Below are 27,761 nucleotides of genomic sequence, written 5' to 3'. Positions count from 1 at the left end.
CAGCCCCGGCCCCGAGGGGGACCTCTGCAGCTCAGGCTGGGGGCTGCACCTGTTCGGAGGAGGAGGCTGGAAACGCGGGCCTGCCCTCAGGTGGTACTCCCTCAAAATCAGCCTAGAAGCTGCGCAGCCCGGAGGGACGGGAGCACCAGCCCCACGGAACAGTTTTCTAACGTGGGCCGAGACCCATTCGTGCCTGCAGCCAATTCGCCATAACCATCAGCACTAGGGAATAACTGGAACGGTGGGGTAGAAAGATGGCGATTTCCACTTAGCAAGAGTATGGGAAACGTTGTTTCACTCTATGCGCGTGTCTTCTGGACTGTCGGGTTAAATACTCGACTTTTTCCAGGCGGTTTTTAAAGATGGAAAGCCTCTGCCGGAGAGGTTGGCTGTAGGCCTAGAACTGGTAGGGACAGAGTGCGGGAAGGGACAGGCCCCCACATCGAGATTTGAAAGGGAGGAACAACCGAGCCAGCGGTAGAAATGGGGGTCCTTAGCAAAGGAAAGGACTGAGGGGAGAGACTGGAAGCCCGCGCTGGGGAGGGGAGCTTGCTGCTTCACTAGCTGTACGGACTGGTGCGTGTCCTGGGTGGAGGCGGGGTGTGAAGACAGACACAGGCTGGGAAAGTGGGGATGAGGCTGCCCAGATCACACCTGTTGCTCCCACCGAGGTCTCCTAACCGAAGCTGACCCCTTTGAGCGGATAGCCAGAGATGAGGACCCTGGGTTTGGAGGTATCATTTACTCACAGATTTTTACAGTGGTGTAACATCCCTCCAAGAGGGGAAGAGGGTCAAGATGACTTCCCGATCAGGAGTGGAGAGGGAAGCTGGAGGCCCTTGTCTGCTGTCATTTCCCCGGGCCATTCCCCCAAACAGACAGAGTGCACTCAGGGTCAGCTGTGTGCCGGGCATGCTGGGTGTTGGGAAACCAAGGATAAATTAAAAAAAAAAAAATGAGATCTCTGACCTCAAGATGCTTAAAGTCTGAGGTGGAGAGACGTTGGTAATCAGATGATTATAATATGATGTGCTTAATGCATTTATAGAGATGGATACAAAATTGTCAGGTCCTAGGTCATTAGGGTTTATTCTGGACATTAGCTGTGGGGATGGTCTAGAAGAGTGCAGAAAATGGAAGGACTTGATGTTGCATGGGAAGAAGAGGGGAGAAGCCCAGGGGATGGCAGTACTGTGGGAACACAGAGAAGGTGGTCACGATAACAGGTCTGTCGCTAGCAGAAGGAGGCCAACACCTGTGTCACTCTCGGCGTCCACAGCATCCTCAGCAATGCAACCCAGCCACTGCCTCCTAAAAAACCCTCTTCTGTGCCAGTCTCTTAGGAACTGAAATTGATGGTCACCAAATCATGTGGTTTTAGAGCAGGGACAATCTTCAGAAGTTAACTAGACAAGGAAACTGAGTCACAGAAAAAGCTGGTGACTTGCCCAAGGTTACCCAGTTCCTCAGTGTTGGAACCGAGATGGGAATACAGGCGTCCTGACCCAGCTTCTTACAGTGCATACACTGTTCCAGAGGCTTCTGCTGACACTGCAGCCTTACACATGCCAGGACCGGTCTTGGCCGGTTTCTCTGGTTATAATGTTAACTACCTATTCCCTCTTGTCTGGTCCTCGGGGATCGCTGTGAACAGCTGCTCTCACCCTCTTCATCTTTCAGTTCTCTCTTCGCTCTATTGTAGACCCCTCCAGAAGACAGAGCCCAGGCCAGGATCGGGCAGAATTATCAGCTTCCCAGTTCTCTGTGGTTTATAGAACCCCAGATCCGGTTGCCTATTTTAGTCCCAGCCTTGAAATGCTGACTCACACTTAGTTGGAGGCCCTCTATTGTGGTCTCTTCTCCCTTTTTGTTCTGCTCAACCCTTTCCTCTCTTTGTTCAGTATCTTCTTTTCTCCTTGTTTCTATTCTTGCCTCCCTCGTCTCCTTTGTAATTGGTCACTTTCTTTGTCTGCTGGCATCTGACCTACCACTGAATCCTATACTCCTATCTCGAGGGTATCCTAGTGGTTGCCATCACTCAGTACTTTGGGGTGAGCACCTGTTCTAGACACTGAAGGGGGAAACCAAAAGAAGGATGAGCCCACAGTCTCCCCGGGATAGTGCGGGCACGTTTTGGCACTCAAGAACATTTTAAAGCACTCTTTGCTTTTGCTTATAGCAAAGGCACATGGGAGGAAGAGCAGACGGGCAGATTGATAGATAGGTAGATCCGAAAATAATGCAAAAAGAATAATGTAAAACCACTCCCACTTGGCTTGGTTTGTGAACTGGTAGACGTGGCGGTAAATGGAAGAACCAGCACAGAAATGTGGTGACATCCGATGTGGATCCTAGAACTGCATTTCCTTTAGAGGGCTCCATCACAAACAAAAAGATTCAGGGTGATAATGTATATTCAGTTGTATTTGCTTTTCTGTATCTGGCTCGGTGGTCTCTCAGAAAGTTTTTTCCTTGACGATCTCAAGTCCTACTGTGGATCTAAGCATCATCCTGGGCAGGCTGTTGGATTCAGGAAGATATTCAGTTGGAGGCAATAACCTGAAGGAAAAGCCCATATGTCCACAGTCAGTACCTTCCGCCCACCTCCCTTCTGTTTTCTTCCAGGACTCCTGGTTGAGGGTGGCCCTGCCCGGGTTTCTGGGGTAGTTGGGGGGGGGGCAGGAAGTAGATCTCAGCTGTGTTGGGACAATTCAGTGTTACAGGCATATGCCTAGCACTTAGGGGCAAGGACAGACCTGGAGACAGTTGTGAATCAAAGTTCGTACCACAAGACTCCAGAGTGTGTTTGAAGGCTGGAGGGCATAGGTGGGATGTGATGAAGCTCGACCAGTAGGTGAGTGTGGAGGTAAATTCTCACCTAACCTTCGAGCATTGTCTAGGGTGGTAAAACCTCTTGCCAAAGGGTAGAGAGCAGCTTCTCATAATGCCCTTAGAAAGAGCTCATGGGAGAAAATGTTAGTGACTCTTCCATTGCCCGAAATAATGGGGGCCTCGCTGCAGTCGTTTTTTCCCTTGGCTTTGACTTAGGACAGCACTGATATGTGCCTGGTTGAGGTCTGCTGTTATCACTGTCTTGCCCTAAGCAGTAAACACTTTGGTGAAGCCTGAGTGGTATGCAGAGGGGGACCCAGGACGGCAGCATTACGGCAGGAAAGTGCACCACGGAGGCAAGGGAAAGGAGTAAACGAATGTGGTAAGGAAGATGGTGGCTTCCCCCGGCCGACTTCTGCTCCCCAACCCTGCCAGTACACAGGGGTTCAGATGACCGTGTTTCAACCCGTCATCTGCGAAGACTCACTGTGTTTATCCAGGAGATGTAGGCAGAGACCTGGGTGAAGACTGTGGGCTTCCTGGAGACATTACAGCCCAGGCTGGACACAAAGCTGGTCACTCCGTGGACGGTGTACTTGCCACTCACCAAGCAATGGAGAGGGCCCCCAGAATCCCCCTGCAGGGAGGAGAAGAAGGGGTCTAAAACTCCATTTTAAAATCTCTGAACCTTTGCTTTTGCTTATACCCCCTCCGCATTTCTGCTTGTAAAATCCGGTGCAGTTTTAAAGCTCCAATTCAAATCCCCCCACTTCCAGCGTATCCCCACAATGCAGATGAAATCTCTTTTTCCTTTCGGGACAACCGCAGTACCTTTTCCTTTCTTTTGCTGCACTCATGTCATGTTCTGCCTTGTATTTTGGTTTCATAATTTGTTTCTACCTGCCACGCCTATCTATGAGCTTCTTGAGACAGGAACTGTGTCTTACTGATACATTTCCTCTCCACAGTGCTAGCATACAACTTTGAACATCTTAAGCTCAGTAGCTTTTATTGACTTACACCAAACCTGAGAGTAGGGGGAGTAGAGTGTTCTAATGATTTTTTCATCCCCGGCATTTAAACCAATGGTTCTCATTAGACTTAGCGTTTAGACACAGGGTGGGTAGTCAACACATTAAACTAAACGGGGGTAAGGAAAAAAAACTGCGGTGTAAAGAGGAGTGAAAGTGACGTATTGGGTAGCAGTTACACGCTCAGGCTTAGAATCAGAGGAAACTGGGTTGATAGAATATGACCTTGACACTCTCCTCCTTATTCAGCTCCCAGGATGCCAGTTCTATAATTCCAGACGGAAAATGGAAAGATATTTCTCTGCAAAATCTGACCAGCATAAGAGGGAAGACCAGACGATACGGCCATTGGAGGTCCCCTGCCGCAGTGGCCTCATTAGATCATCCAACAGACAGTTCACCATGGAGGAATCCCACCGAAGGCTCAGAGCTACTGATCAGCTTTTTACCCTCACTCTGAAATAAGAGCAGATGGTGAAGGAGTACCAAACATCTGAAGAAAGCCTCTAATGTAACAATAAAGTTCCAAACAAGGAGACAAAGAAATAAACAAAAAAATGAAGGCAACCAAGATTTGTAGGGAGAAGGAAACAAGCAATAAAAAACTATGGTTAATACTGCATCCATGATACAAGAACAGCATGCTATTAAACAGAACATTCAGAAAACAAAAAAGAGCCTTTGGAAATTATGACTATGATTATAGAAATGCAAGATTGGAAGGGCTGGAAGATAAAGTAGAACAAACAAACAAAATACAGAGAGACTAAGAAAATAAGAGGACTATCTAAGGAGGTAAGTAGGTGAATAACAGAAATTCTAGAGAGAATATAAAAATGGAGGGGAGGTAATCATCAACAAACATTTTCAGAACCAAAGTTCTGGAGTTTCTAAAATGAGAAAACCCACCAAGTCTCTTTCACAATAAATGCAAATAGACCTATACCAAGACACAAAACACAGGGGTCAAGAGAGGATAAAATAAGTCACTTACAAACTAGTGGACAGTGTGGGGTTGACTTAGTGATAAGTGGAATATATATTATTCAAATTAAAAAGACAGTTATTAACTCCAGGAAGAACAAAGTTCTGCAGGAAATGAAAAGTAATTTTAGAATATAATATGGATATGAGAGGTCAGGCATGAAAAAAGAGGTAATCTTGCCCATTTGCAAGGACATGGATGGACCTCGAGGGCAGTATGCTCAGTGAAACAAGTGAGACAGAGAAAGACAGATACATTATGATCTCTCTTCTATGTGAAATTTAAACACAGAACAAAACAAAACAAACTCATAGATACAGAGGACAGATTGGTGGTTGCCAGAGGTGGGGTGGTGTGGGTAGGGGAAGAAATGGAAAAAAAAAAAAACACAACTGCTTCCCTTTCTCATGAACTTACTGAAGAATTTGCAACATCAAATAGTGTGTAAGACAAGAAAGAGAAATAGAGGAACACATGACCAGGGACCCACAATAAAACATGTACACGCTTGGGTGTGCCAAGCCTGTCTCTAGAAGAATATAGAGACGGACAAGAGCAGCTGTTGACTCCATGAGGATATAATTTTATATAATTCACTTATAAGCTGCTTTTGATCACAAAGCACTCTTCCAAAATGTTCCAACTGTTAAAAAATGACAGCAGGCCCAAAATAAAGTCACTTATGCCAAGCTCTATGGAGGCTTAATACCTAACCTAACTGTAGCTTCAGCCTCTCCCAGAAATGTGATCTTTAACCAGCCAACCTGGAAATTCCCAGTCAGCACTAGGAAGTAATCTGCTGATAGACCTCTTAGGAGGGCAACCTTGCCTAAAACAAGGCATTCTTTGCTAATAATTTCCTTTTTCCATTTTCTCTTTGCCTTCATAACCTTTTTCTTTTCTATAGCTTAATGAAGCTCCTTTCTATTTTCTAGATGGGATGCTATCTGATTCATGAATCATTGAAGCCACTTTGATCTCTAAATTTAATCAGCTGAATATTTGTTACTTAACAGATTTGGTGGCAGAGGCCAGACCAAAGGACACTTCTGACAGCTCTGGGGACACCAAGAAACAGGTGAGGGTGGCATTTTGCGAACACTGAGTTTACGGTCTTTCTCACCATTTCCAAGGGCCGTGCATGAGTCCCCTTGTCAGTTCCTTTATAATGAACTCTCATCAGATCTTTAAAAATGGGCATTTTTAAGTCTTTTATCATTTACAGAGAGTTACTGTTTACTCCGATGATTTTACAAAAGCTTCCTGCAGATGTGTTTTATCTTCAGAGAAATTCATGGAAAAGAATCTGACAAGTACTCTAGAATACAGGTCTCTGATACTTTCAGATCAAGCAACTGAACTGGCTGGAAATTTCCAGAACTGATGGAAAAAAGGGATTCAAACAGGACAAATGTTAATTACATGGGCCTGCATGAATTGAGGAGGATGATTATAATTTCTGTGACTTCTCGTTGAAAACATTATTGGTTCTCTAATGTTTTGCTTTTCCAGATTTGAGGAAACCTTTTTCTTTCTTTTATCTTCAGCTATCAACAATTTGGTGAGCTGTATCTTTGTGACCAAAGATGAAACATTTCCTTTTTCTCCCTACCTGATCTCTCCATAATTCGAAAACTCTCGAGTATTCTTTTCATGACAACATACAGTTGACCCTTGACCACCATGGGGGTTAGGGACACCGACCACCCCTCCCTGCACAGTCAAAAATGCCTGTATAACTTTTTACTCCTCGAAAATGTAACTAGCCTACTACTGACCAAAGCCTTACTGATAATATAAACAGTCTAAGATTAACACATATTTTGTGTCATATGTGTTCTATACAGTATTCTTACAGTAAAGTAACCTAGATAAAAGAAAATGTGATTTAAAAATCATAAGGAAGAGAAAATACACTTATTGTTCTATATTGGAAAAGATCCACATATCAGTTGACCCACATAGTTCAAACCCATGTTTTTCCAGGGGAACTGTAGTTAGTTATTGACAGAGGTTCAATGAGAATCTGATCTCCTTGTATAATAAGACACAATTGGGGGGGCGCCTGGGTGGCTCAGTCATTAAATGTCTGCCTTCGGCTCAGGTCATGATCCCAGGGTCCTGGGATCGAGCCCCGCATCGGGCTCCCTGTTCCTTGGGAAGCCTGCTTCTCCCTCTCCCACTCCCCCTGCTTGTGTTCCCTCTCTTGCTGTCTCTCTCTCTCTGTCAGATAAAGAAATAAAAATCTTTAAAAAAAAAAAAAAGACACAATTGGAAACATTGGTTATATTACCAAAGCCCAGATTAGAATATCATATTTAAGAAAGTTGTGTATAAGCTCACATATGACCAGACAGTCTCAAGGAACTAAGGCTGACTTTACAGAGCCAATAAAGCCTCATGGAAAAATTGACCTGGTACTTTGCTTACAAGGTTCCAGCAAAGCAGTCTTCAAAAGAGCTTACGTTGAAACTAACAATACATTCTATGTTAATTAATTAGATTTAAATAAAGTTAAAATAGAAATTTTTAAAAAAGAGCTTATGTGGTCAATTGCTATTCTTGCTGCACTTCTGTAAATCAGGCAATGTTTAAAGCAAACTAATTAGTTTTACTATAAAAAATGAAGGTAATTGTGGAGAGAAGAAATTATGTTTACACTTTCATGTGTATTAGATTCTAATCCTGTTAATTGTCTTTGAGGTTCTATTATACACCTGTAATTTGGACTGGATCCTGAATTCTTCCAGTTTCCTAAAAAAACTCTTCCAACTAACACTTCCAATTTTCTCTCACCCTTCTGTTTTGGAATCAATAAGAACAAAGACTGCCCTTGAATCTCCTTGGAAGGGATGACACCAGGTCCTCCTCACCACCCAGAGGGCAGCCAGACTCCAGGGACTTAAGCCTTGGACAAGCATCTCACAGCTGGAGAAGGCCCCACCTGACATCTGGTCCCACACAAGTGTTGGAGACCTCCCAGGCAAAGTGACTAGGGAGAGAAGTAGCTGACGTCGCGGTAGACTGCTTCCTCCCAAGATGCCAGATCAAGGCTTCATACTCTAACTAAATAGGAAGCCCTTTCTTCTTCCCTTTCTTTCCTTCACTCTGGTGCTGGCCTGGAAATAGAACACCATCATCCACATCCCCTGGGCCACGGCTAAGGGGGGTAGCCTCTGGAACTTAGAACAACTTTTTATTTCAGACTAAGAGAAGACCTAACTGTCCCCTGGCTTGAATGGGCAAACGCAACAATCCCTGAGAATGAATCCACCTAACAGCGCCACCTGATTGAAAAGTGGTTTGTTCCCTGAGAGAGTTTGTCTTTGTCCGTGGTGGTTATCACCCTCCTCGGGCCTACAAAGGACTAGATAGCTGGCACACAGCCAGGAAGTGCCTTTTAGGTTATCCAAGTGTGCCCGCAGACTTGCCACAAATGAACTAAGACACCTACCTCGTTGTACAACTCCCCTGGATTTACATCATCGAGTTAGAGGAAGAACTGAGTTAGAAAGGAATCATTGATTATTCATGACTCAGGATTCCCTTCCTTTGGCAGGGCCACACTTCCCTGGCTAGGAGTAGAGTAAATGTACATCAGAATGTGATTAGAAACCTCTCTTTAACTCCTGAAGACATGGTAGAATCTGTTGCCAAGACAAGAGATGCCCCACAAAGACCCTTAGATTCTCTGGCCAAAGCTGTTCTTGATGATAGGATAGTTCTTAATTATCCTTAGCTGAGCGAGGGGATGTCTGTGCTGTGGCCACCACCACCTGTTGCACCTGTATTAACACCTCTGGAGGAGTTGAAACTCACATAAGAACACTGAGCAAGCCACCTGGGTTAGAAGGGTGACTCCTACAATGGGATCTCTCTTTGACTTCTTTGATTTTGATTGTTTGGGTGTTGGGGACCATGGCCCCAAAGTGCATTCCAAACATCAGGAATTAATCCTGCTTATAGTAACCATCATAGTCTCCCTGGTCCGTTGTTATCCTCTCAGCCACTTCAAATGCATGTTCACAGCCACTGACCACCAAGCAAGTGATCTCCCCAAGACAGAAACACCAAAAAAGGAATGAAGAGAATGAGCAATGTAAAGATTGTGAGCCTGAAGTCACGTGGCCTGTGAATATCACAGAGGTTAAGCCAAAAACCATCATGACCTGTGAATACCGCACAAAGGATCAAGAGAATTTCACAAAAAGCTGTGAGAACTGCAGAGCAGGAGCTGAGAGTAGCACTGATGCCTTACATTTTGATCGTACCTCTCAGTTAAGCTGAGAATCTCATCAAAAGTGGGGGATTTTTTGGGCGCCTGGGTGGCTCAGTTGGTTGGGCGGCTGCCTTCGGCTTGGGTCATGATCCTGGAGTCCTGGGGTTGAGTCCTGCGTCGGGCTCCCTGCTCGGCGGGGAGTCTGCTGCTCCCGCTCCCTCTCCCCCTCATATGCTCTCTCTATCTCATTCTCTCTCTCATATGAATAAATAAAATCTTAAAAAAAAAGGTGGGGGATTTTTTTTTAAGGAGAAGGAAGTTTTTTTTTTTTCTTTAAAGATTTACTTACTCATTTGAGAGAGAGAGAGAGAGAGCACAAGCAGCAGAGGGAGAGAAAGAATTTCAAGCAGACTCAGATGGGGGCTCGATCTGGTGACCTCGGAGATCACAACCACGAGATCACTATTGGAGCCTAAACTAAGAGCCAGTTGCCCAACTGACTGCACCACCCAGGCGCCCCTCTTCCACCCAAATTCTAGTGGGGGTTTGAGAATATTTCGGGACTAGAGGAATGGAAGGTAATTAAGTTATATATAATACTATTGTCTTATGCTAATTGAACTAAAAAGAAACACAGGCTCTGGAGAGTTGGAAGGTGTGGCTGAGGATTTGAGGGCAGAAGGAGGAGCTGGGAAAAGCTCAGTGGGAATGAGTGGATTGAGGTGAGAGGGGCTCAGTGAATCCAGTCTGAGGTGAAGGGTTGGGGCCCAGCAGGCCGAACACCCAGAAGACACAGTCTTGGGAAACTGCAGTGGGAAAGGCTTTGGAGACACAACTGCCTCAGAGAATTGTCAATTTGGAGCCACTGCCAGAAGAAAAGTACTCTGCTTTTTCAGAGTTCAAGACCCTGAGGGAGCAGAGGGAAAGTGAATTAATTCAGAAAGGTTAAACCTTAGGGTAAAAGGGGGAAGCTAGCGGGTGGGGACCTGGCAGAGACTGCCTTGGGTATCAGGTTCTACTTGCATGTAGGGCTCCCAGGATGCAGGAAACTGGACAAACTGGGAGGAGTTGGTCGCCTTGCTTCCGTGGTTCTAAGTGCTCACCAGGAGTCCTTGATCATTTGATTCTACTATTTCAGCCAGCCTCCCGGCCTCCTGCTGGCTTCTCTTCTTCCACCCAGCGCAGACCTTGCTGTTAGTCTGCACTCTTGTGCTTTGGCTCCAGTCAAGGCAGGAAAACCCAGGCCTGGATTAACCCATTCCCTGCAACCGGGTCTCGAGTCAAACGGAGTGAATCATATACTCAGTCATTGCGTGGTCTCCAACCTCACCCTATCAGGAACATCTTGGAGGCCGATCATTGTCCCACTCACTTTAAATAATCCAGACCCATACAACCCTTGTTCCTTCATTCTCAGCATTCAAACTGACTCCTAGTTTATAAGTAAATAGAAAATTAATGCAGAACACCTGCCATCCTCCAGCCACCCAGCCTGCACACTCTTTCAGATCCATGCACATTTTGGTATTTTGCTGTCTCCCCTCCTGTTCCAGCTCCACCTGTGCCCTTGGTTCACCTCTCCTCCTCTGGGATCTTGTGCCATCCACTCCTTTCTCTCTCTGACCGTACAAGATCCTTTCTTCTCTGCCTATTAACACACTCAGTGGTCCCCTACTATATCCACCCCCTCCATGACCTGTGGTCCTCCTCAAAGCTATCAGACTTGTTTTTATCCAAGATTGGATGCCTTGGATGCCAAGATTGGTCCCTTTCTTTCATCCAAGATTCTTGGAAGGGGATTCTCCATTCCTTACTATGCTTCTCATTGTCTCTTCATTTCTTACCTTCAATAAAGCTTCTCTCCCCTCCTGACACTGTTCTTGCCACAGTTACCGGTGATCCACCAATGGCCCAAGTAGGCCCTTCCGGTTATCTACTGTGGCTCCGGGATGTTCTGTATACTGTGTAAGACACATCGGTATTTCCTGAGATTCTGGAAAACCCTTATGATCTCGAATCCCTTTTTAAGTCTTATGGGTTCTCTGTTCCCCCACCTATCCCTGAAGCACTCAAGTATTCATGTTATCACAGTTCTTTCCTCAACTCACTGTTCTTTTCTCATTCTACAACTTCTCCCCCGTGGGATGGGGGCGGGTGGGGGGTGGGGGGTGGATCTCACCTGCTGTATCTCTAGTCTGGCTCTCCCCCTAAGTTCTACTTCCTGTATCTAATTACTTACTGGTCAACTATACCTGAATGTCCTACTGGGATTTCAGACTCAACTTGTTCAGAACCAAATTCATCACCTTCTCTCCCAAGTCCTATAAACCTTCTCTCATTGGAGGCAGCAAACCCCTCCCAGATCACTTAAACCAGATGCCTAAAAGTCATTCCAGGTCCTCCTCTTTCTCTCTCCTCTCCGCTGCCCTAGTCCAAGCCCTCAAATCTATCGCCTAGATAATTACAATAGTCTCTTAACCTGTCTTTTGGCCAACCTTACCCTCTTCAAAGACATGCTTGCCTTGTCATCAGACAATGCCTCTAAAAGGCAAATCTGATCATGCTAGTCTCCTCTTCATAACTCTTCAGTGGTTTCCCAGGCCTAAGAGATAAAGTTCATGTCCCTAAGCATATGATGGAGGTTCATGACAGGCAGCTGCCCCCAGATATACCACTTTGGGATATTGATTATTCTGAATTAAAAGTTACTTAAGAACAGACAGTGTAAGGACATTCTAACCCTACTTTGTTCCTTTGAAAGCAGAAAATAATTGCCCATGTGAAAGGTATTCTCCCTGCACCAGGAGGTAAGGAGACATCTTTATCATTAGAGATAGGGAATTTAGGACTGTATAACAAACGCTGTTAACTTCACCCTGTTGCTTCTTCACTCATTTACCCCAAGCCCAAACGTCTTTGTCCTATCAATTCTTCACAAATTTATTATTTCTTTGCCTAAAAGGTTTTTGTCTTTGAGTCTCATATTTTTATGAGCTTCTCCACATAAAAAAACAAATTAAATCTGTTTTTCTCCTGTTAATCTGTCTTACACCAATTTAATTATCAGATGAGCCAAAGAACCTAGAAGGGAAGAAGGGAAAAATTTTCTTCCCCTGCACATGACACTTGAAGCCCTAAGTCAAGAGGCTCCTACTTGCCTCTAGCATCATTTCTTGACATTCCCTGTACGGTAATAGTTTCTGTTCTAGCTCAGGGGTCAGCACACTTTTTCTATAAAGGGCCAAATAGTAAATATTTTAGATTTTGCAGGCTATAGAGTCCCTGTCACAACTATTCAACTCTATGAAAGTAGCCATAAACAATATGCAAGTAAACAAGTATGGCTGTATTTATTCCAATTAAATGCTTTTTTATGAACATTGGAATTTTATATTTTTCATGTGTCACGACATTATTCTTTTTAAAATTTATTCTCAACCATTTAAAAATGTAAAAACCAGGGCGCCTGGGTGGCACAGTTGGTTAAGCAGCCAACTCTTGGTTTTGGCTCAGGTTGTGATCTCAGGGTGGTGAGACTGAGCTCCACATCAGGCTCCTCACTGAGCGCAGAGTCTGCTTGAGATTCTCTCTCCTTCTCCCTCTGCCCCTCCCGCTTATGCTCTCTCTTTCAAAATAAATAAACAAATCTTAAAAAAAAAAACTTAAAAAAATAAAAATGTAAAAACCATTCTTAGCTCATAGACTATAGAGAAATAGACAGCAGGCAGGATTTGGAAGTTTGTGGGCTCTGACCTCTGCTCTAGCTGTAGGGAACACCCTGTAATTCTCTACGTGTTCTAGAGGGTTTCTTGGCCCATGCCCTCATTCATGTCATTCTCTCTGAATAGCTTTTCCCCTTTTGCCTGGCTTTCTCCTATGTAAGCATCAGGACTTGCTTATAGACTCCGCTTTCTTGGGGAAGGCAAGTCTTTTTTGACCCCAACAGGTACAGGTAAGTGCCTATCTTTTAGGCTCCTATATTGCCTGCTGCATATTTTTATTATAACACTTACCCACATTGTATTACAATGTTCTTTCACACATCTGCTCCGCCCTTCCTCCACTAAACCCTCGGTTTGAGTCATCTTTGTATCCCTAAAACTTAGCACAGTGCCTGGCATTTAATACGTAATCAAGAACATTTGTTGAACTGCATTAAGATATCTGTAAGATGGTATACTGATGACTGATCCTGTCTAAATAGAAGAAGACTCTATTTATATATATATAAATGACTATAACACTATTTTGTGTGCTTTCTCTTGCTGTATTCACCTGTCTATACTCCTGGAAATACTACTGAGGTAAAGGGGTGGTGGTGGAGGAGTTACAAGAAAAGTGGGGGTTGATGGGAAGAGAGCTTCCTCGTACACAATTAACAACCACCACTCTGGGCTGTAAAAAGTCTAGCTGGCTGGGGCGCCTGGGTGGCTCAGTCGGTTAAGCGGCTGCCTTCGGCCCAGGTCATGATCCCAGGGTCCTGGGATCGAGTCCGGCATCGGGCTCCTTGCTCAGCAGAGAGCCTGCTTCTCCCTCGGCTTGCCACTCCCCCTACTTATGCTCTCTCTCTCTCTCTCTCACTCTCTCTGTGTCAAATAAATAAATAAAATCTTAAAAAAAAAAAAAAGTCTAGCTGGCTAACAGCTTCTAAGGACCACACACACACACCGACACACAAATGTTGGGTCACATACCAGCTTTTGAGGTCAGGGCCCTGGGCGTGATGAATTTTAGGGTTCCTTTCAAGTTTGAGATTCTGTGAGTCTAGAGTTCCCGGCACAGACTCATTCTCACTGAGACGCCAGAGTAGCAAGTCAGGTCTGTACGTGGGGGTGGGAGTTGGTGTGGAAAGGAAGTGAGGAGAAGGTGGGGGATGGGGGGGCAGAGAGGGGAGGAGCCTAGTGTGGGACTTCTGACACTTCCTGCGTGTGTTCACCTGGCATCCTGAGCGAACCCGGTCTCCTCCAGCGCACACCATGGTTCTCTTCATGGTGGGGCCCCAGAAAGAGGAGCTGGAGCAGGTGACGTAGTCCACAGAGGGCAGGTAGGCCTGCTGCAGGCTATGCGCCAGCTGCGCGTTGGGTGAACAGGAAAAACAGAGTTGGACGTCAGCCCCGGGTGCTCTCCGGGGGGAGAACTCTTCCACACCCTGCCCAACCTTCCCAGGCTCTGATGAAAGCCAACTCAGGGCAAGCACATTGTGTGCCATAGATCCTTCCCCTTCCCCTCATTATATGGAGGCTACAGGCCCCTTCCTTCAGGGGTCATCCTCCGTCACTGTTTCCAAGCTCCAAACCGCCAACCTCCAATCTCCTACTCTTGCTTTTTTTTTTTTTTAAAGATTCTATTTATTTATTTGACAGAGAGATAGCAGAACCCAAGCAGGGGGAGTGGGAGAGGGAGAAGCAGGCTCCCTTCTGAGCAAGGAGCTGGATACGGCGCTCCATCCCAGGATCCCGGGATCATGACCTGAGCCAGAGGCAGACGCTTAACGACGGAGCCACCCAGGTGCCCCTCTCCTACTCCTGCGAAGAAAAGAAAAGAAAAATTAAAGCAACTAAAATGGTCTTATTTGTTGAGGACTCTCCTGTTTCACCTTACACTGCAAACCGTACGAAGCAGAACTGGGACCACACACCCTTATTTTCATTTCGCGAGAGCTACCTCTATGGAGGTAGTGTGATGGTGTGATGTCCACCAAAGTGGGAGCCAGGATACCTGGGTCGTGGTCCCAGCTAACTAGTTACTAACTAGTCATGTGATCTTACACAAGGTCTTTACTTTTGTTGGGCCTTAGTTTCCTCATGTATAAAATGAGAGGTGGGGGCGCCTGGGTGGCTCAGTCGGTTAAGCATCAGACTCTTGATTTCCACTCAGGTTGTGATCCCAGGGTCCTGAGATCAAGTCCCATGGGGGCTCCGTGCTCAGTGGGGAATCTGCTTGAGACTCTTTCCCGCTCCCTCTGTGCTTCCCCACCACGCTCACTTGCATGCTCTCTCTCTCTCTCAAATAAATAAATAAATCTTTTAAAATAAAATAAAATTAAATGAGAGGCGGGTACAAAATATTCTCTGAGGTTTTTTGTTTTTGTTTTTTTTAGTTATGAGTCTATGTGACCTGACTATTACATGGCCTGTTCTTAGCTTGATTTCATGCAGCAGTTATCTTATCTCTGGTTCCTTGATTCTGGCTATGAACATCTAGGACCACAGAAAAATGTGCCCCAGAAGCCCCGCTACCTACTCAAGATCCATGTGGCGGATGGTGCCCATGTAGGTGACTTACTCTTGGTCCTGCCCCAGCCTGTGATGTAGCAGGGGCTGTTGTTGGCCAGGATGGTTCCCTCCTGTGGCAGAACACCCAGCTGGACATAGCTGTTGAGGGTCACTTTCTGGGCCAGGCGCAGCAGGACAATGTCATAGCTGTGGGAGGAAAGGAGCCAGCTCAGGCCTTCCGTCAGGTCAGCAAAGGGACTGGCCCTCACTAAGCCGTTGTGTCCCCAGAGAATTAGAAACTAACAGCTTTAGGGGCACCTGGGGGGCTCCGTCGGTTAAGTGTCTGCCTTTGGCTTAGGTCATGATCGGATCAAGTCCTGCATCAGGCTCCTCTGCCCCCCATTTGTGCTTGCTCTCTTTCTCTAGTGCGCTCTCTCTTAAATAAATAAATAAATAAATTAATTAATTAATTAATTAAAAAAAAGAAACTAACAACTTTAGGGGCGCCTGGGTGGCTCAGTTGGTTAAGCACCCGACTCTTGATTTTGGCTCAGGTCATGATCTCATAGTTGTGGGATTGAGCCCCATATCAGAATCTGCGTTCAGTGGACAGTCTACTTGAGACTTTCTCTCCCTCTCCTTCCCTCTATGCATGCAGTCTCTCTCTCTCTAAAATAAATAAGTCAATCTTTAAAGGAAAAAAAAAGAAGAAAAAATTATTTAAAAAAAAGCAACTAACGACTTTGAAGGAGGAGGGGACTGACTTGCTGGGGCTCAAACTTGACACAGTTGGATGGTAGGCTAGGTTTAACAGCAGCACCTGCTGGTGCGGTCTTGGTGTTGTAGTCTGGCTGTGACCTCTGCAGCGCAGGGGAGTGGAGCTTACATCTCTCAGTCATGACAGGGGGAATCAGAAAGGAGCAGAGTGGTAGTAGATCTTGGTAGTAGAGAAGAATTCTCAAAGAAGAAAGATGAAAAATGATGTGTGTTTCTGAAAGCTCTGCAGAAATATCCCAGTTCCTGAACCCGCCCCGTGGCCCCCATTCTCCAGAGAATCAACCACCATTTTAACTACTTCCTTTCCAAAAGTTTACAGCTCAGTCTTGCAGGAGTTTTTTCATGTAAGATTCATTTTAAGAAATTTACTTTTGCTGATGGCGTCTATTCCAGAAAATGAATAATAAATAACGACACAGATGGAAACATTAAACTCTGCAGAGAAGGCGTTTCAGGGGATACAATCATGCAGACCAGCCTAGATCAAAGAAATCCCAAAGACCTTCAAAAATCCCAAGGCTTCCAAAATCCAAATTCTCAGAGTCCTTCTGAATGAATGTGAGGGATGCCAAGACCCTGTTGCTGGCCAGTCAGCCCTCGACCTCCCAGCTCAAGACCAGCCCAGCCGTGCCCCTACCCGACAGCCACGTTATTGCTGTTCCAGGATGGATGCACGATCTTCGGCACACTCATAGACTGCTCGGTGCCATCATTCTGGTTCAGGTTGTGTTCTCCAACCACCACACGGAAGGTCATTTGTCTGGAGGGACAGAGGAGAAGGAAACCCTGAGGCATCCAGGGGGCTCTTTCCCCTCAGAGAAAAGCTGGGAAACCATCCCACGTCCTATTTAGGACAGGCAGCCATTTTATCTGACCCAGGCAGAGGGTGGACGAAAGACCCTGGAAGATGAGGAAGTAACAAGCTCTCTCCTTCTCTAATTTACTAATCTGGGGGAGTGACAAAAACTACCATCAACTTCATTGCCCAGTTTATGAGGTTAAGCATCATAGATTGGATATATCATAACCTGGGAGGCGTGTGGTGAACACAAATGATACAACGGCTCTCAGCCCACAGAGGGGTCTGGGGGAGGTTATACACCAATAGTTCTTAAAACACGATCCCTGGAACAGCAGCAGCAGCATAACCTGGAAACTTGTTAGAAATGCAGATTTTCAGGCTCAACCTGAACCTACCAAGTCAGAAGCTCTGCTGGGCAGGACCCAGCAATCTGTGCCTTCCAGGTGATTCTGATTCATGCTCAGATTTGAGAACAATGGCTCAAGACAAATATGAAAAAAATGGTTACCAGCCAGGCATTGACCAGGCACTGAGATAGTCACCTACTTAATCCGAAGTAGGTATTATTACCCCCATGTTAGAAATAAGAGAGTGAGAGCTTAGGGAAGCTAAGTAAGCCATCCAAGGTCACAAAGGTAGAAGAAGGTGGACTGGGATCTGAACCAAAGCTTGCCTGATGCCCAAATCTCTACTTTTCATATATCCTGCTACCTCCCTGCAGGACCCCCAACACTCCCTTAAAGTCTTGCCCCGAGTGCTCAGAGATACGTATTCCTTGAGAAAGGCCAGATTTCTCCCCTTCCAGGGGCTCAGCAAAGCTGGGTTTTGTTTTTCTCACGTGTCCACGCAGTGAGCAGCCGTCATCACCCAGTTCTGTTTGATGAGGGTCCCTCCACAGGTGTGATACCATTGGCCCCCAGACAGGTACTGGAGGGAAATCTAGAAGGGGAGGGGAGAAAAGAGGGAGAGGCTGGTGTTTCTCAAGAGGCTTTGCCCCAAACTACCTGTTACACTTCCTTCAATTCCTGCCATCCTTCAAAACCTTCTCCAACTCTGTGGGCTAGAGATGGCTGAGGGGCTTCAAGGGACCTGTTGATTGCTACTGATCGGTTGTCGGTGGCTCCCTGGAGTGGTGGTGAGAAGGGGTGTGCAGATGGCCCTGGGATCAGCAGGAAAGAGGGCTCCGTTGTTGGGTGATGCTTGCTGGGCCCATGGGTGATGCTTGTTCCGTCCATAGATGGGGGGAGGAAAGGTGCACAGACAGTGTATTTGACATCCCTACTCTGGGTTGTTGCAAAGGGCCAAGAACCCAGGTCCTGTTACTTCCATTGCCTCTTGGTAGGAAATGTGGCCATGGAATTTCTCCGTCACCTGAGCCCACTGGCTCGGGTCTCCAGAGCTCCCCCTCCAAGGTCTCCAAGACATACTCTGTCCCCCTCCCCTAGGGAATACTCAGAACGACCGCTGGAATTCTCATTTTTATCAGCTCATGTCGTCTTCAGCACCTCCTATTCCACAGCAGCTCTACTTCTGAAAACTGGGCTGCAAACTTTTGTGAACTGAATTTCATTCTAACTGCCATGATTCCTCTGAAAGTGGTCAGTCCCCAGTTAATTTGCCAGTTTTATGCATTTAGAATTGCTTAACTCAAAGCCTGGCTGCCCTGTTAGAAAAGTAGAAGCTCTAAATAGCCAAATAAGCAACCTGCTCTCCTTGGGGGTGGGGGAGTGCCTGAATGCAGAGGCACACGGTGTGGAGTGGGGTGTGCATGTGCGTGCATGGGTGTGTGTGTGTGTGTATGAGGGGTCTGAGGTGCGGGTCTTGGACAGTCTTGCTAGTGCGGCACGGGGAGTATCTCTGGGGACATACATGTGCTTTGTGTTTGGGTGTGAGCCTGGGAAAGTGAGTGGGCTTGGGGTTCAAATCCCCTCCTCCAAAACTTTTACATGCCTTTTCCACCTAAGCCTGGTCCCATTCATCTCTTAAATCTAGAATCCAGGGGCGCCTGGGTGGCTCAGTTGTTAAGCGTCTGCCTTCGGCTCGGGTCATGATCCCAGGGTCCCGGGATCGAGCCCCGCATCAGGCTCCCTGCTCAGCGGGAAGCCTGCTTCTCCCTCTCCCACTCCCCCTGCTTGTGTTCCCTCTCTCGCTGTGTCTCTCTCTGTCAAATGAATAAATAAAATCTTAAAAAAAAAAAATCTAGAATCCAGACAGCCAGAGAGCTTCTTGTTGATAGCCACGTGCACAAACACACACAATACCATATACCAGCACGCAGGCAACTCTTGTTTTGTTAGAAGTCTGGGGCTGTGAAGGAGCACCCACCTGAGAGGGCCAGGAATCCCTCCGGGCCTCAGTCCCTCCAACTACCCGGGCATTGGTTTCTGGAAAGTCCTGGGTGCTGTGTCCTTTGTGGGACAGAAGAAGAGTGAGTGATGACTAAGCATGGGGTCAGCTCAGGGTGGGGAGCACGGAGGCGGTTTGCTTTGTCTGCGAATTCAGTTCCTCCCTAGCAAATGAGGGGCCCTGCTGAGAGTTATGGGAGCCCCTTTTGAAAATAGAGGAGTTTGAATGGCTTCTGCTTCCCCCAGGTGTCCTCAGAGCTCTAGCATGTTGTGAAGGACGCATCTCACATCCCTAGGCTAGGGCTCCAGAGGCTCCCTGTGGCCTCAGCCTTGCTGGGGGGTCATCCCATGGCCTGAGGTGACCTCCCACCTCTACCCACACATACAGTGCTTTGGCAGGATTCTCCATGGGGCAAGCACAGCAGTGCACATCCCAGTCAGGCACCTGCCGAGGGTGTCTTCCTGTCAGTGGGAGTGGTGAGAAAGCCCAGGCCCTGGAAAGGGGCATCTCTGCTTCATGGTTCAAGGTCCAGCCAACCAGAGGGTTCTGGATGGAGAGTGGCCCTGACTGTTCCTCTCACGGGCTCCAGGAGGGTAAAGTTTTTGCTAGACTCACAGTCAGAGTGTTCCATCCCATCCTGGCATACAGAACAGGCCCGGATTTAAGGATTGCTTTTGACCCTCCTGTTCAAATCCTCCTCCTTCTAGAACTCAGACCAGATGACCCACTTACCATAAAGGACCGGGGTGGTGAACACCAGGAAGCGGAGCATGTTGCTGGCTGAGTGGACCACTGCCCCCTTGCCATGAACCGAGCCCTCTTTACCTTCCCTTTAACAGCGGCTTTGCTGACCTTCTTGCCACCAGCTGGCAGGGCTGCCAATGGAAGGCGGAGGCGGGGGGGGGGGGGGGGGCGCCCAGGTGACATGGAAATACAGATGAAAAGATTGATTTGCAAGTAAACTAATTTGTTGTTCAAAGACAGAACAAGGTCGGGTTAGGGCTGAATTAATCATCTGCCTTGAGTTGAAAAGCAGCCAATAAGCTCTTTTTCAGAAATCAGAGTGGGGATCAGGACCGGCCTGGCCCTCAGGGGGCTCCCCTCCTGGTCTGTCACTGCCTTCCTGCCCTCTGTGGCCCTCAAAGTGCAGAGACCCATTCTGTGCATGCAGAGGTGGAGGCAAGGGGGAGGTGTGGAGGAGGGAAGAGTGCTTAGCAAAAAGAAAAGCCAGCAAGCTCCCCCTGCCCAAGCAGGGAGGTGGGACATGCCCCCAGGACGCAGACAGAGGTGTAAATGCAAGGAGCTAAAGCAGAGTAGATACAGTGGAGAGCATGCTGGTGGAGGAAGGTCCTAAGGAAGGGGTTTGGGGAGACTCAGATGGAGAGTGCCCAGAGAAGGAGAATGTGAGGCAGGTTAGAAGGGGGGGGCTCCCAGGGTAGGGAGATAGTCTGAGGGCTGTGAGCATGGAGGGCAGAGGGAGCAGGTGAGCAACAGGCCTGTCCTGCAGAAGAGGAAAGGCCCTGACCATCAAAGTCAGGAGGGAAGGAAGGAGGTGCAGGGTGCCCTGTGGTGGGCAGAGGATTTTGGGTTGGGAGGCTCCAGAGGGAGCCTTTATTATTAGTGGAGCTGTGTTTAGGCAGAGAGAAACCAAGAAGCCTGGAGGGAGGCAGGAAAGTCACCCGGTTCACCTGGGGGTCTTTGTGGCCTAGATGCTTTCCAGAATTCGAGTTTCTTTCCTTCTTTCTCCTTTCCTTTTCCTTCCTTCCTTCCTTCCTTCCTTCCTTCCTTCCTTTCTCCCTCCCTCCCTTCCTTCAAATGATTTTATTTATTTACTTTAGAGAGAAAACATGAGCAGGGGGAGGGGCAGAGGAAGAGAGAGAGAGAGAGAGAGAGAATCTCAAGCAGACTCTGCGCTGAGCTCGGAGCCTGACATGGGACTTGATCTTCCGACCCTGAGATCATGACGCGAGCTGAAATCAGGAGTCAGACGTTTAAGCGACTGAGCCACGCAGGCGCCCCTAGGATTCAAGTTTCGTGCCTGCAGGTGCAGGAGAAGCCTGGAAAAGGCTGTTGGAAGTTCTGTACTTTCCATCACTGAGGTGTCCAGGGCAAACACATTATGGTGCTCAGGTCGCCTGGAGGGTCCCCTTTCCGGTCCCACCCCTGGCATTCTAACAGAAGTAGATGGGGAAGAGGGCTGGGCTTGGCTGGGGAGCCAGGGCCTCTTGGGTCATCCTCCCCCAACTCCCTGTCTGTTCTGGAGTTAAGGAGACAGGTCTCACCCCAGGACAAAGAGCCCAAGAGGAGGCTTTAGGGCCACCTAAAGGTTACGCCTCCACATCACATACTCCAAAGTGAGCCTCTAAGGGCAGGGCCAATGTCCCATCCACCTCCGCACCCTTGGCCTAGCTCAGAGGAGCCCAATCCGTATTTGCATAAATACCAGCCTCGTCTCCCCTGTTGGTCTGACTCTTCTATTCTCACTCTTAGGGTTAGACGTAGACAGTGGTTTGGGTTTACATTTCGAAGCACTGCGTTTCTTCTGACTCAGCAATTCTAAATCTAGGAATGCATCCTTTTGAAATAAACACAGGCACAAAAATAAATGCACGAGGATGTGGGTTATGCAGTTCGTCACCAAGTTGCCGCAAAATTTGGGAAAAACCCAAGTATTCATCAGCAGGGAAAGGCTAAAGAAATTGGGTTTAACCATATTATGGACTACTCTCCAGCTTTTAAAAAGAATGAGTTAGACTTAAATGAACTGAGAGGAAAAGATGTCCTTGAGATATTAAATGAAGACATCAAATCGCAGATAATATGGTCCTGGGTATGTGTCTACCTGTATATTCATAGAAAAAGGGGATGGAAGCGTTTCTACACAGAAGTTATTACTTCTAGAGAATGAATCAATAGGCATGGAGGCATTGTGAGGATCGATTTCACTTTTCAAATTCATATCGTTCTGTGTTATTTGGCTTCTCTACAGCATTACTTTTGTAATTAAAAATAAGAATATCTTCTGGGATATTAGCTATTTTGGGCAATGGCGCCAATCCTCTTCAGGTGGGAAGTAGATCCCTAGGAGGGACCAGCCATTCAATGCCAAGGTGAGAGGCTTCTGGAGCCAGGAGATAGTAGCAAAGGGGTAGTGTCAAGGTTTTAAGCAAGATGTAGGCAAGGTTTTAAGGTTTTAGGTTAATTCTGAGAATGGTCAGAGGGGTGAATTTTAAGCAATAGTGTAGATATTGGGTTAGGGTGAGTGAGACCAGCCTCAGCTAAGGGGAGGCCATGAAGCCTTATACCACCCCATCAGTACCTTCTCCCTCTTCTTGACCACCTACCTTCCCTAGTCCTCTCTTCACCCCCAAATCTGGACCTACTCTCTAGGTGTGGTATGGGGTTTTCTCTCTTCTGCTGTGAGTCATTCTTAGCTGACTGCCCCCAGGAGACGTTATGCTGTTTTTGTGTAGGGGTGGGGAAACTTGGCACCACAACATGGCACCTTGGTTGGGCATATATCCTAAGATTGGGCTGGAGAGCTGCTGAGCGACGCCATAGAGAGGAGGGGGGACGTCGGGGTAAGTGGCCAACAATCAACACCCGATGAACATTTGGATGTTTAGTGCGCCCAAGAACAGGGCTCGGACTAGAGTCAGGAACTATGGCTCCCTCTGGCTTACCCACATTAGCATGGCCTTCAAAGCCTTCTCAGCTGGGCCCCAACCCACTGTCCTACAGGGTTGACTTACCCAGTGGGCACAGCAGGCACAGTGCCTGGGGCCCCACAGTTTTAGTTTCTTTAAAAATCAGAAGAAATATAATGAATACCATCAGCCAATATTCATCTTATACCAATGCAGTTGTAAAACATAATTTAAGAAATTTTTCCTGAAGACAAAAGGACCTGGGTCCCATGAAAGTCATAATGTGGCCCCAGCCCTCCAGCTTCTGCATCCACTGCTCCTTCGCCCCGATGTCCCCTTGGCTTCGCAGAGCCCCTTGTAGCTTTGTTCTGACTTTTCTCGCTCTAGATCGGTGCTAGTGTGAGATGCCCCCTCAGGACTCATCCTTGAGGCCAAAGATCAAATGTTACCATCTTTGTGAGGCCTTCCCCGATTTCCCTAGATGGAAGGAATCGTTCTTTGCACGTCACCTAGCACAGCTCTGAACACCTCCAGGCTTGTCCTGACTTGCTTCCTTCTGCTTCCCTAGCAAGAGTGAGTTCCATGGGGCAAGAGTCTCATCTTACATCTCCTCATGTCTACATCGGCTTGACGTACAGTAGGTGGGCTAGATCGGGGGCCAGAGGACGTCTGGGGACAAGAGACAATGATGTGACAGAACTCTTCAGATGCGTGTGGCTCTCCACAGCCCAAATCAACGGATTTGCCCAAGGATCAGCTAAGGGACAGTGTTGAGGTGGGAGGAACCAAAGGCAAGTCTCCTTTACCAATGCCATAAGACCTTTATTTTCATTGGGATCTCAAGTCCAATTCTCTTTCCAGCAAAGAATTTTTCCTTTCCCCACCCCTAGCCATATCCTGGCCACTCTCTCCTCTCCCTCTGGCTGGGCTACCTCGGAATGTTTCCCCTACAGGGTCGTGAGAGCTCAAGGAATTTAGGAGACCTCCTGCAGTGTGGAGTTGTGCAGGGAGAGGCGGCTGTGGTCCCAGCGCGCCCTCATGTGGTGATGCCCGAGATGACAGCCTGCTACCAAAAGTCAGAAGCCCTTCTGGAAGGAATGTGACTCCTCCTCTAGGAAGCTGGGCTCTCTCTTTCAGGCAAAGTGGCCAGGTGTGGTGAGGTCCAACTTGCTTGGAGAAGAGCTGACATGCGTGTCGGGTCCGCTCCACGCGGGAACTCCATGCGGGTACAGCAGATGAGGCCATCTCTGCAGTCATGCTCCATTCTCCACACGGTCCCCGCTTCCCCAGACTCCCCAGGGCTCTTGATAGTCTCATCCGGGTTCTGGTCTCCAGTTGCCAATACCTTGCCGTGTGGTGTTGGACAAATTAGTTACCTGGCCTCAGGTTACACGAAAACGATAGGGTTGGGCTGAAAGAACAGTTCCGAATGGTGCTCACAGACCTTTAGAAGTTCAGGGGCCATTGGGCATTGTCCTCACCTGCCCTCAACTTCGCCCACTGCCAGTTGGCTTTTCATCTATGTTATATATGGGGCATTGGAAAAAGGCTTCTGGGACTGAGACCTGAGACTCACCGGCTGCACGAGCTTGCTTTCAGCACTAACATCCCAGGATCCCCAACTGTGGTCTCCCTCATGGCTACCTGGCACCGCTGTTCTAGGCTCTACGGAGGCCAGCCAGCCAGAAGTGATCAGCACAGAGGGAAGAGAGAACGCGAAGGCTGATGGCGAGGTGTCTAGTGTTCTTGTGGTGTGGTGGAAGGAGCTCTGGCTCAGCATTCGAAATCAAGTCTGTCTTGGCTCCCGCCGTCCACTAGCTGTGGGACTACAGACAAGCCCCTTTCTCTCTCTCTGCCTCTGCTTTCTTATCTGTAAAATGGGCCTGGTGGTTCCCGGCCTTTCTCACAGGGTTACTGTGCAGACGAAAGAAGATAAAGGATTTCTGTCGGGGTGCTTTCTATAAACTAATTGGCTCTAGAAACTTGGGGCAATATTGTCAAGGAGACTCCTGTAGACCTCTAGTCTCTCTGTTCGAAGGTACTACCTCACTAGTTCTGTGGGTGCTCCACACGACCCGGGACTCAGGACGTGGCTGCGCAAGGACTTTTCTTGAATTCAGCATTGCTGCCTTGGGCCCTACCCAGGCAGCCTTCTCTGCTTGGAAGTCTGTTTCAAGGACAGGAGGCAAGCTCTAGGCCAAGTGTCATATGTTCCAACGGTCTCTTTCATCAGCATGGAGGAAGGAAAATGGGCCCTGTGTTGCAAAAGTAGTAAGATCCTGCTTTGATATCCACTGGGTTTAGAAATCCATCTTTAAGGCCTATAGAGAAGCTGATAATCAGGTTCTCAAATATCAAGTTCCCCAAAATCCTATTTCCTGAGAGGCTTGGTTCCCCTTGGGAACTCCCATGGGGGTGACCGAGGCTTAGCTGAAGAGCCAGTGCTGGTGGGAATCACTGGGATTGCAGGAGGCCATGGCTGGCTTTTCGTCCTCAGATGTCAGGCAGGTACCAGATCCCGAGTTCCTGATTAGCCGGTCCTAAAAGATGACACAGTAAAAGGTCAACCTGGGCTTCAGATCTCTACCGGTGCCACGAGGGGGCAACGAGAAGTAAAAAGCAAAGGCAATACAACAAGGCACAAAGAGGACACTTCTGAATTTCTTTCTTTGGATGCCAAATATCCTGATAGGATGCATTCCTGAGTTTCCACCTGTGGGTCCACTGTCAATTTCCCACTTCTGGCTTTAGGCTGAGCAGCTAGAACAGAGGAAGGCAGGACCATGGGGCTAATGCTTTCAGGGACCCCTCCTCTGGATGGCCAGACTCAGAGGCCCCTGCTGCACACTCCCACTTTCTGTCTTTGGTCATATTTACACTCTTCCCTTCCTCATGGCCCAGGTCTTCCTTGAAGATTGGGGTAGGGTGGGGTGTGGAGGCCCATGGGTAGTGCTAGTTTGAGTCCAGTATTATAGAAGTTACATTCTATATCCTGAGGCAGTGCGGTATACTAGAAAGAACCCAGGCTTTTAAGTCAGAATGATCTAGGTCTGAATTCCAGGTCTGCCATTTACTAGTGATGGGGCTTGGGCCAGTCACAAACTTGCTGAACTTTCGCTGGCTCATCTCTACCCATGGGGGCACTCCCTCCCTGGGAAAAGCCTCTGAAAGATTAACCACACTCAATGTATATGAGTACAAGATTTGCACCTGGCACACAACAGGGCAGGCAGGAACCATGGGTGAATCTTCACCTTCATCTACTTGGGTTCAGCCTGAAAATACTTGAGCCATGACAGCAATGGCTGTGGACCATAACTCCCTACCTCAGCTTTGTATCAGCCAGAGCCAGACCTCACCAGACATTACTTACGCCCCGAGAACCCTGCCCGGGACCAAGCCCACTTTCTCCGTACTTTCTACATTGTCTTCATCTGCCACATGGCCAAAGATGCAGAAAAGGAGGAGGAGGGGGGAGGCTGTGGCCGCAGGTTCTGGATTCTGAGCTCTCTGGGCAGCTGACTCACCTGGGTCAATTCCCATTCCTCATCCTTGGGGACTTGGCTGTTTTTGCCAGTGAAGTGACAGTTCCTCAGGCCCAGAGTGCCAGCACTGGCATGTAGACACAGCTGCTTTGCGATGTTGTGGCGAAGGTCCCGCTGGGTTGTGTACTCAAAGTACTAGAAGTCAAGGCAAGAGGAGGTGGAGAGTTTGCCCACTGCCTTCCAGAACCAACTGCCCTAAGATTCCAACCAGAGTTGACCTTCTGGGGGAGCAAGGGAGGGGGCGCCAAGACCTCAGTAAGTCATGTACTACCTTCAGGATTCTTACTGTATCTAGGTTTTACTGGAATAATAGTTACTTAATATGTATTTTTTTTTTAAAGACTTTACTTATTTGACACAGAGAGAGAGAGAGCACAAGCAGGGGGAGCGGCAGAGGCAGGCTCCCCGCTGAGCAGTGGCCGCCCCCCGTCCCGTCACAGAGCTCGATCCCAGGACCCCGGGATCATGACCTGAGCCGAAGGCAGATGCTTAACTGACTGAGCCACCCAGGTGCCCCAGTATTTTTTTCTTGAAAATCATTCAAAATTTAACTTAGCTTCATTCTATGCATTATCTATGAAATCATGAGCTTGATATGCTAGTTTGTTTAAAACAAAAAATGTTCACCAATGTACCACCTAAAATCATCGTGTGGGCCAGTGGCAGAGGACATGGCTTGATAATGCCTTTGTCTTGATTGCACAGGTTGGCAGCCTGTTCAGTGTCCCACGCCACTCCCTTCCTTGCTTCAGCTCTGTGTCAAGTGCCTCTTCCTTACCAAATGCTGGGCATTCAGGGCAGGCTTAGGGACTGGGGTCAGGGAGGTCACTAGTTAGTCCTCAGGGAACAGCTGAGGCACCGTAAAGCATGGGGCACATTCCCAGCATAACTATAACTGTGACATGTCAGTAGATGGTTGTTTTGGGGTCACTCCTGGTGACAGAGTCAGCGCAGTGGCTTCTGGGCAGGGGAGGCGGTGAAGCTGGGTGTGGGTGAGAGCAAGTGCTCAAAAAGTTTCCAAAGTTACTCTAAAACCTCATTCGGCAGCTGGCCCCCTCTAGGAAGCCTTCCTGATTAACGGTAACCTCCTCCTGCCCCCTCCCTAGCCCCTGCCACTGATGGCCAGTGCCCCCCAGAGGTGCCTACTTCACACCAGACCTTGTCTGTCTGTGCCACGTGTTCTCCCTCAGACTGGGAGCTTTCTGAGGGCAGGGGTGCTATCTCTTCCTCTCTCTGGATCTCCTGACCCTAGTCCTCAGGAAAGGACTTTTTTTTAAAGATTTTAAAAATTTATTTAGAGAAAGAGAGAGAGAGAGAGAGAGAGAGAGAGAGCGAGCAGGGGGAGGGGCAGAGGGAGAGAGA

General features: G+C 47.8%; 2 protein-coding genes across 8 annotated transcripts in view; both read right to left on the bottom strand.

The window, feature by feature from the left end:
• Nucleotides 1-12: 12 nt before the first annotated feature.
• CELA1 (chymotrypsin like elastase 1) lies at nt 13-23,043 on the bottom strand. Of its 3 annotated transcripts, XM_027592561.2 has the most exons (10): nt 22,960-23,043; nt 19,940-20,082; nt 19,187-19,269; nt 17,700-17,800; nt 16,697-16,819; nt 15,353-15,489; nt 14,537-14,592; nt 14,004-14,138; nt 13,762-13,887; nt 3,335-3,469 (listed from the first exon to the last, which is right to left on the bottom strand). In XM_027592561.2, the coding sequence occupies exons 2-9, from the start codon at nt 19,977-19,979 to the stop codon at nt 13,882-13,884; spliced, it is 681 nt and encodes a 226-aa protein (XP_027448362.1). In that variant the 5' UTR covers nt 19,980-20,082; nt 22,960-23,043; the 3' UTR covers nt 3,335-3,469; nt 13,762-13,881. The 3 variants fall into 3 exon arrangements, with proteins under 3 accessions (XP_027448363.1, XP_027448362.1, XP_027448364.1); XM_027592562.2 differs by lacking the exons at nt 13,762-13,887; nt 14,004-14,138; nt 14,537-14,592 and adding an exon at nt 13-2,559 and having other exon boundaries at nt 3,320-3,469; XM_027592563.1 differs by lacking the exons at nt 3,335-3,469; nt 13,762-13,887; nt 14,537-14,592 and having other exon boundaries at nt 14,009-14,138.
• An 11-nt stretch (nt 23,044-23,054) lies between these two features.
• GALNT6 (polypeptide N-acetylgalactosaminyltransferase 6) overlaps nt 23,055-27,761 on the bottom strand; it is a 34,569-nt gene continuing 29,862 nt past the window's right edge. For all 5 annotated transcript variants that reach the window (XM_027592559.2, XM_027592557.2, XM_027592560.2 and 2 more), the window contains exons 12-13: nt 26,382-26,534; nt 23,055-25,394 (exon numbers count right to left, since the gene is read on the bottom strand). In XM_027592559.2, coding sequence (XP_027448360.1) covers nt 25,281-25,394; nt 26,382-26,534 — 267 coding nt within the window. In that variant the 3' untranslated portion in view covers nt 23,055-25,280. The remainder of the gene's footprint in view (nt 25,395-26,381; nt 26,535-27,761) is intronic.

Source organism: Zalophus californianus, chromosome 9 (genome assembly GCF_009762305.2).
Source record: "Zalophus californianus isolate mZalCal1 chromosome 9, mZalCal1.pri.v2, whole genome shotgun sequence".
NCBI lineage: Eukaryota > Metazoa > Chordata > Mammalia > Carnivora > Otariidae > Zalophus > Zalophus californianus.
This window is presented reverse-complemented; position numbering and strand designations above follow the sequence as displayed.

Excerpts from the sequence above, each read along its gene's own strand:
- CELA1 (XM_027592561.2), bottom strand. The coding sequence starts at position 19,979 with ATGCTCCGCTTCCTGGTGTTCACCACCCCGGTCCTTTATG. Across the intron at positions 19,270-19,939 it reads CACCACCCCGGTCCTTTATG|GACACAGCACCCAGGACTTT; the intron begins GTAAGTGGGTCA and ends TGTCCCACAAAG. Across the intron at positions 16,820-17,699 it reads GCTGCTCACTGCGTGGACAC|ACAAATGACCTTCCGTGTGG; the intron begins GTGAGAAAAACA and ends CTGTCCCTCCAG.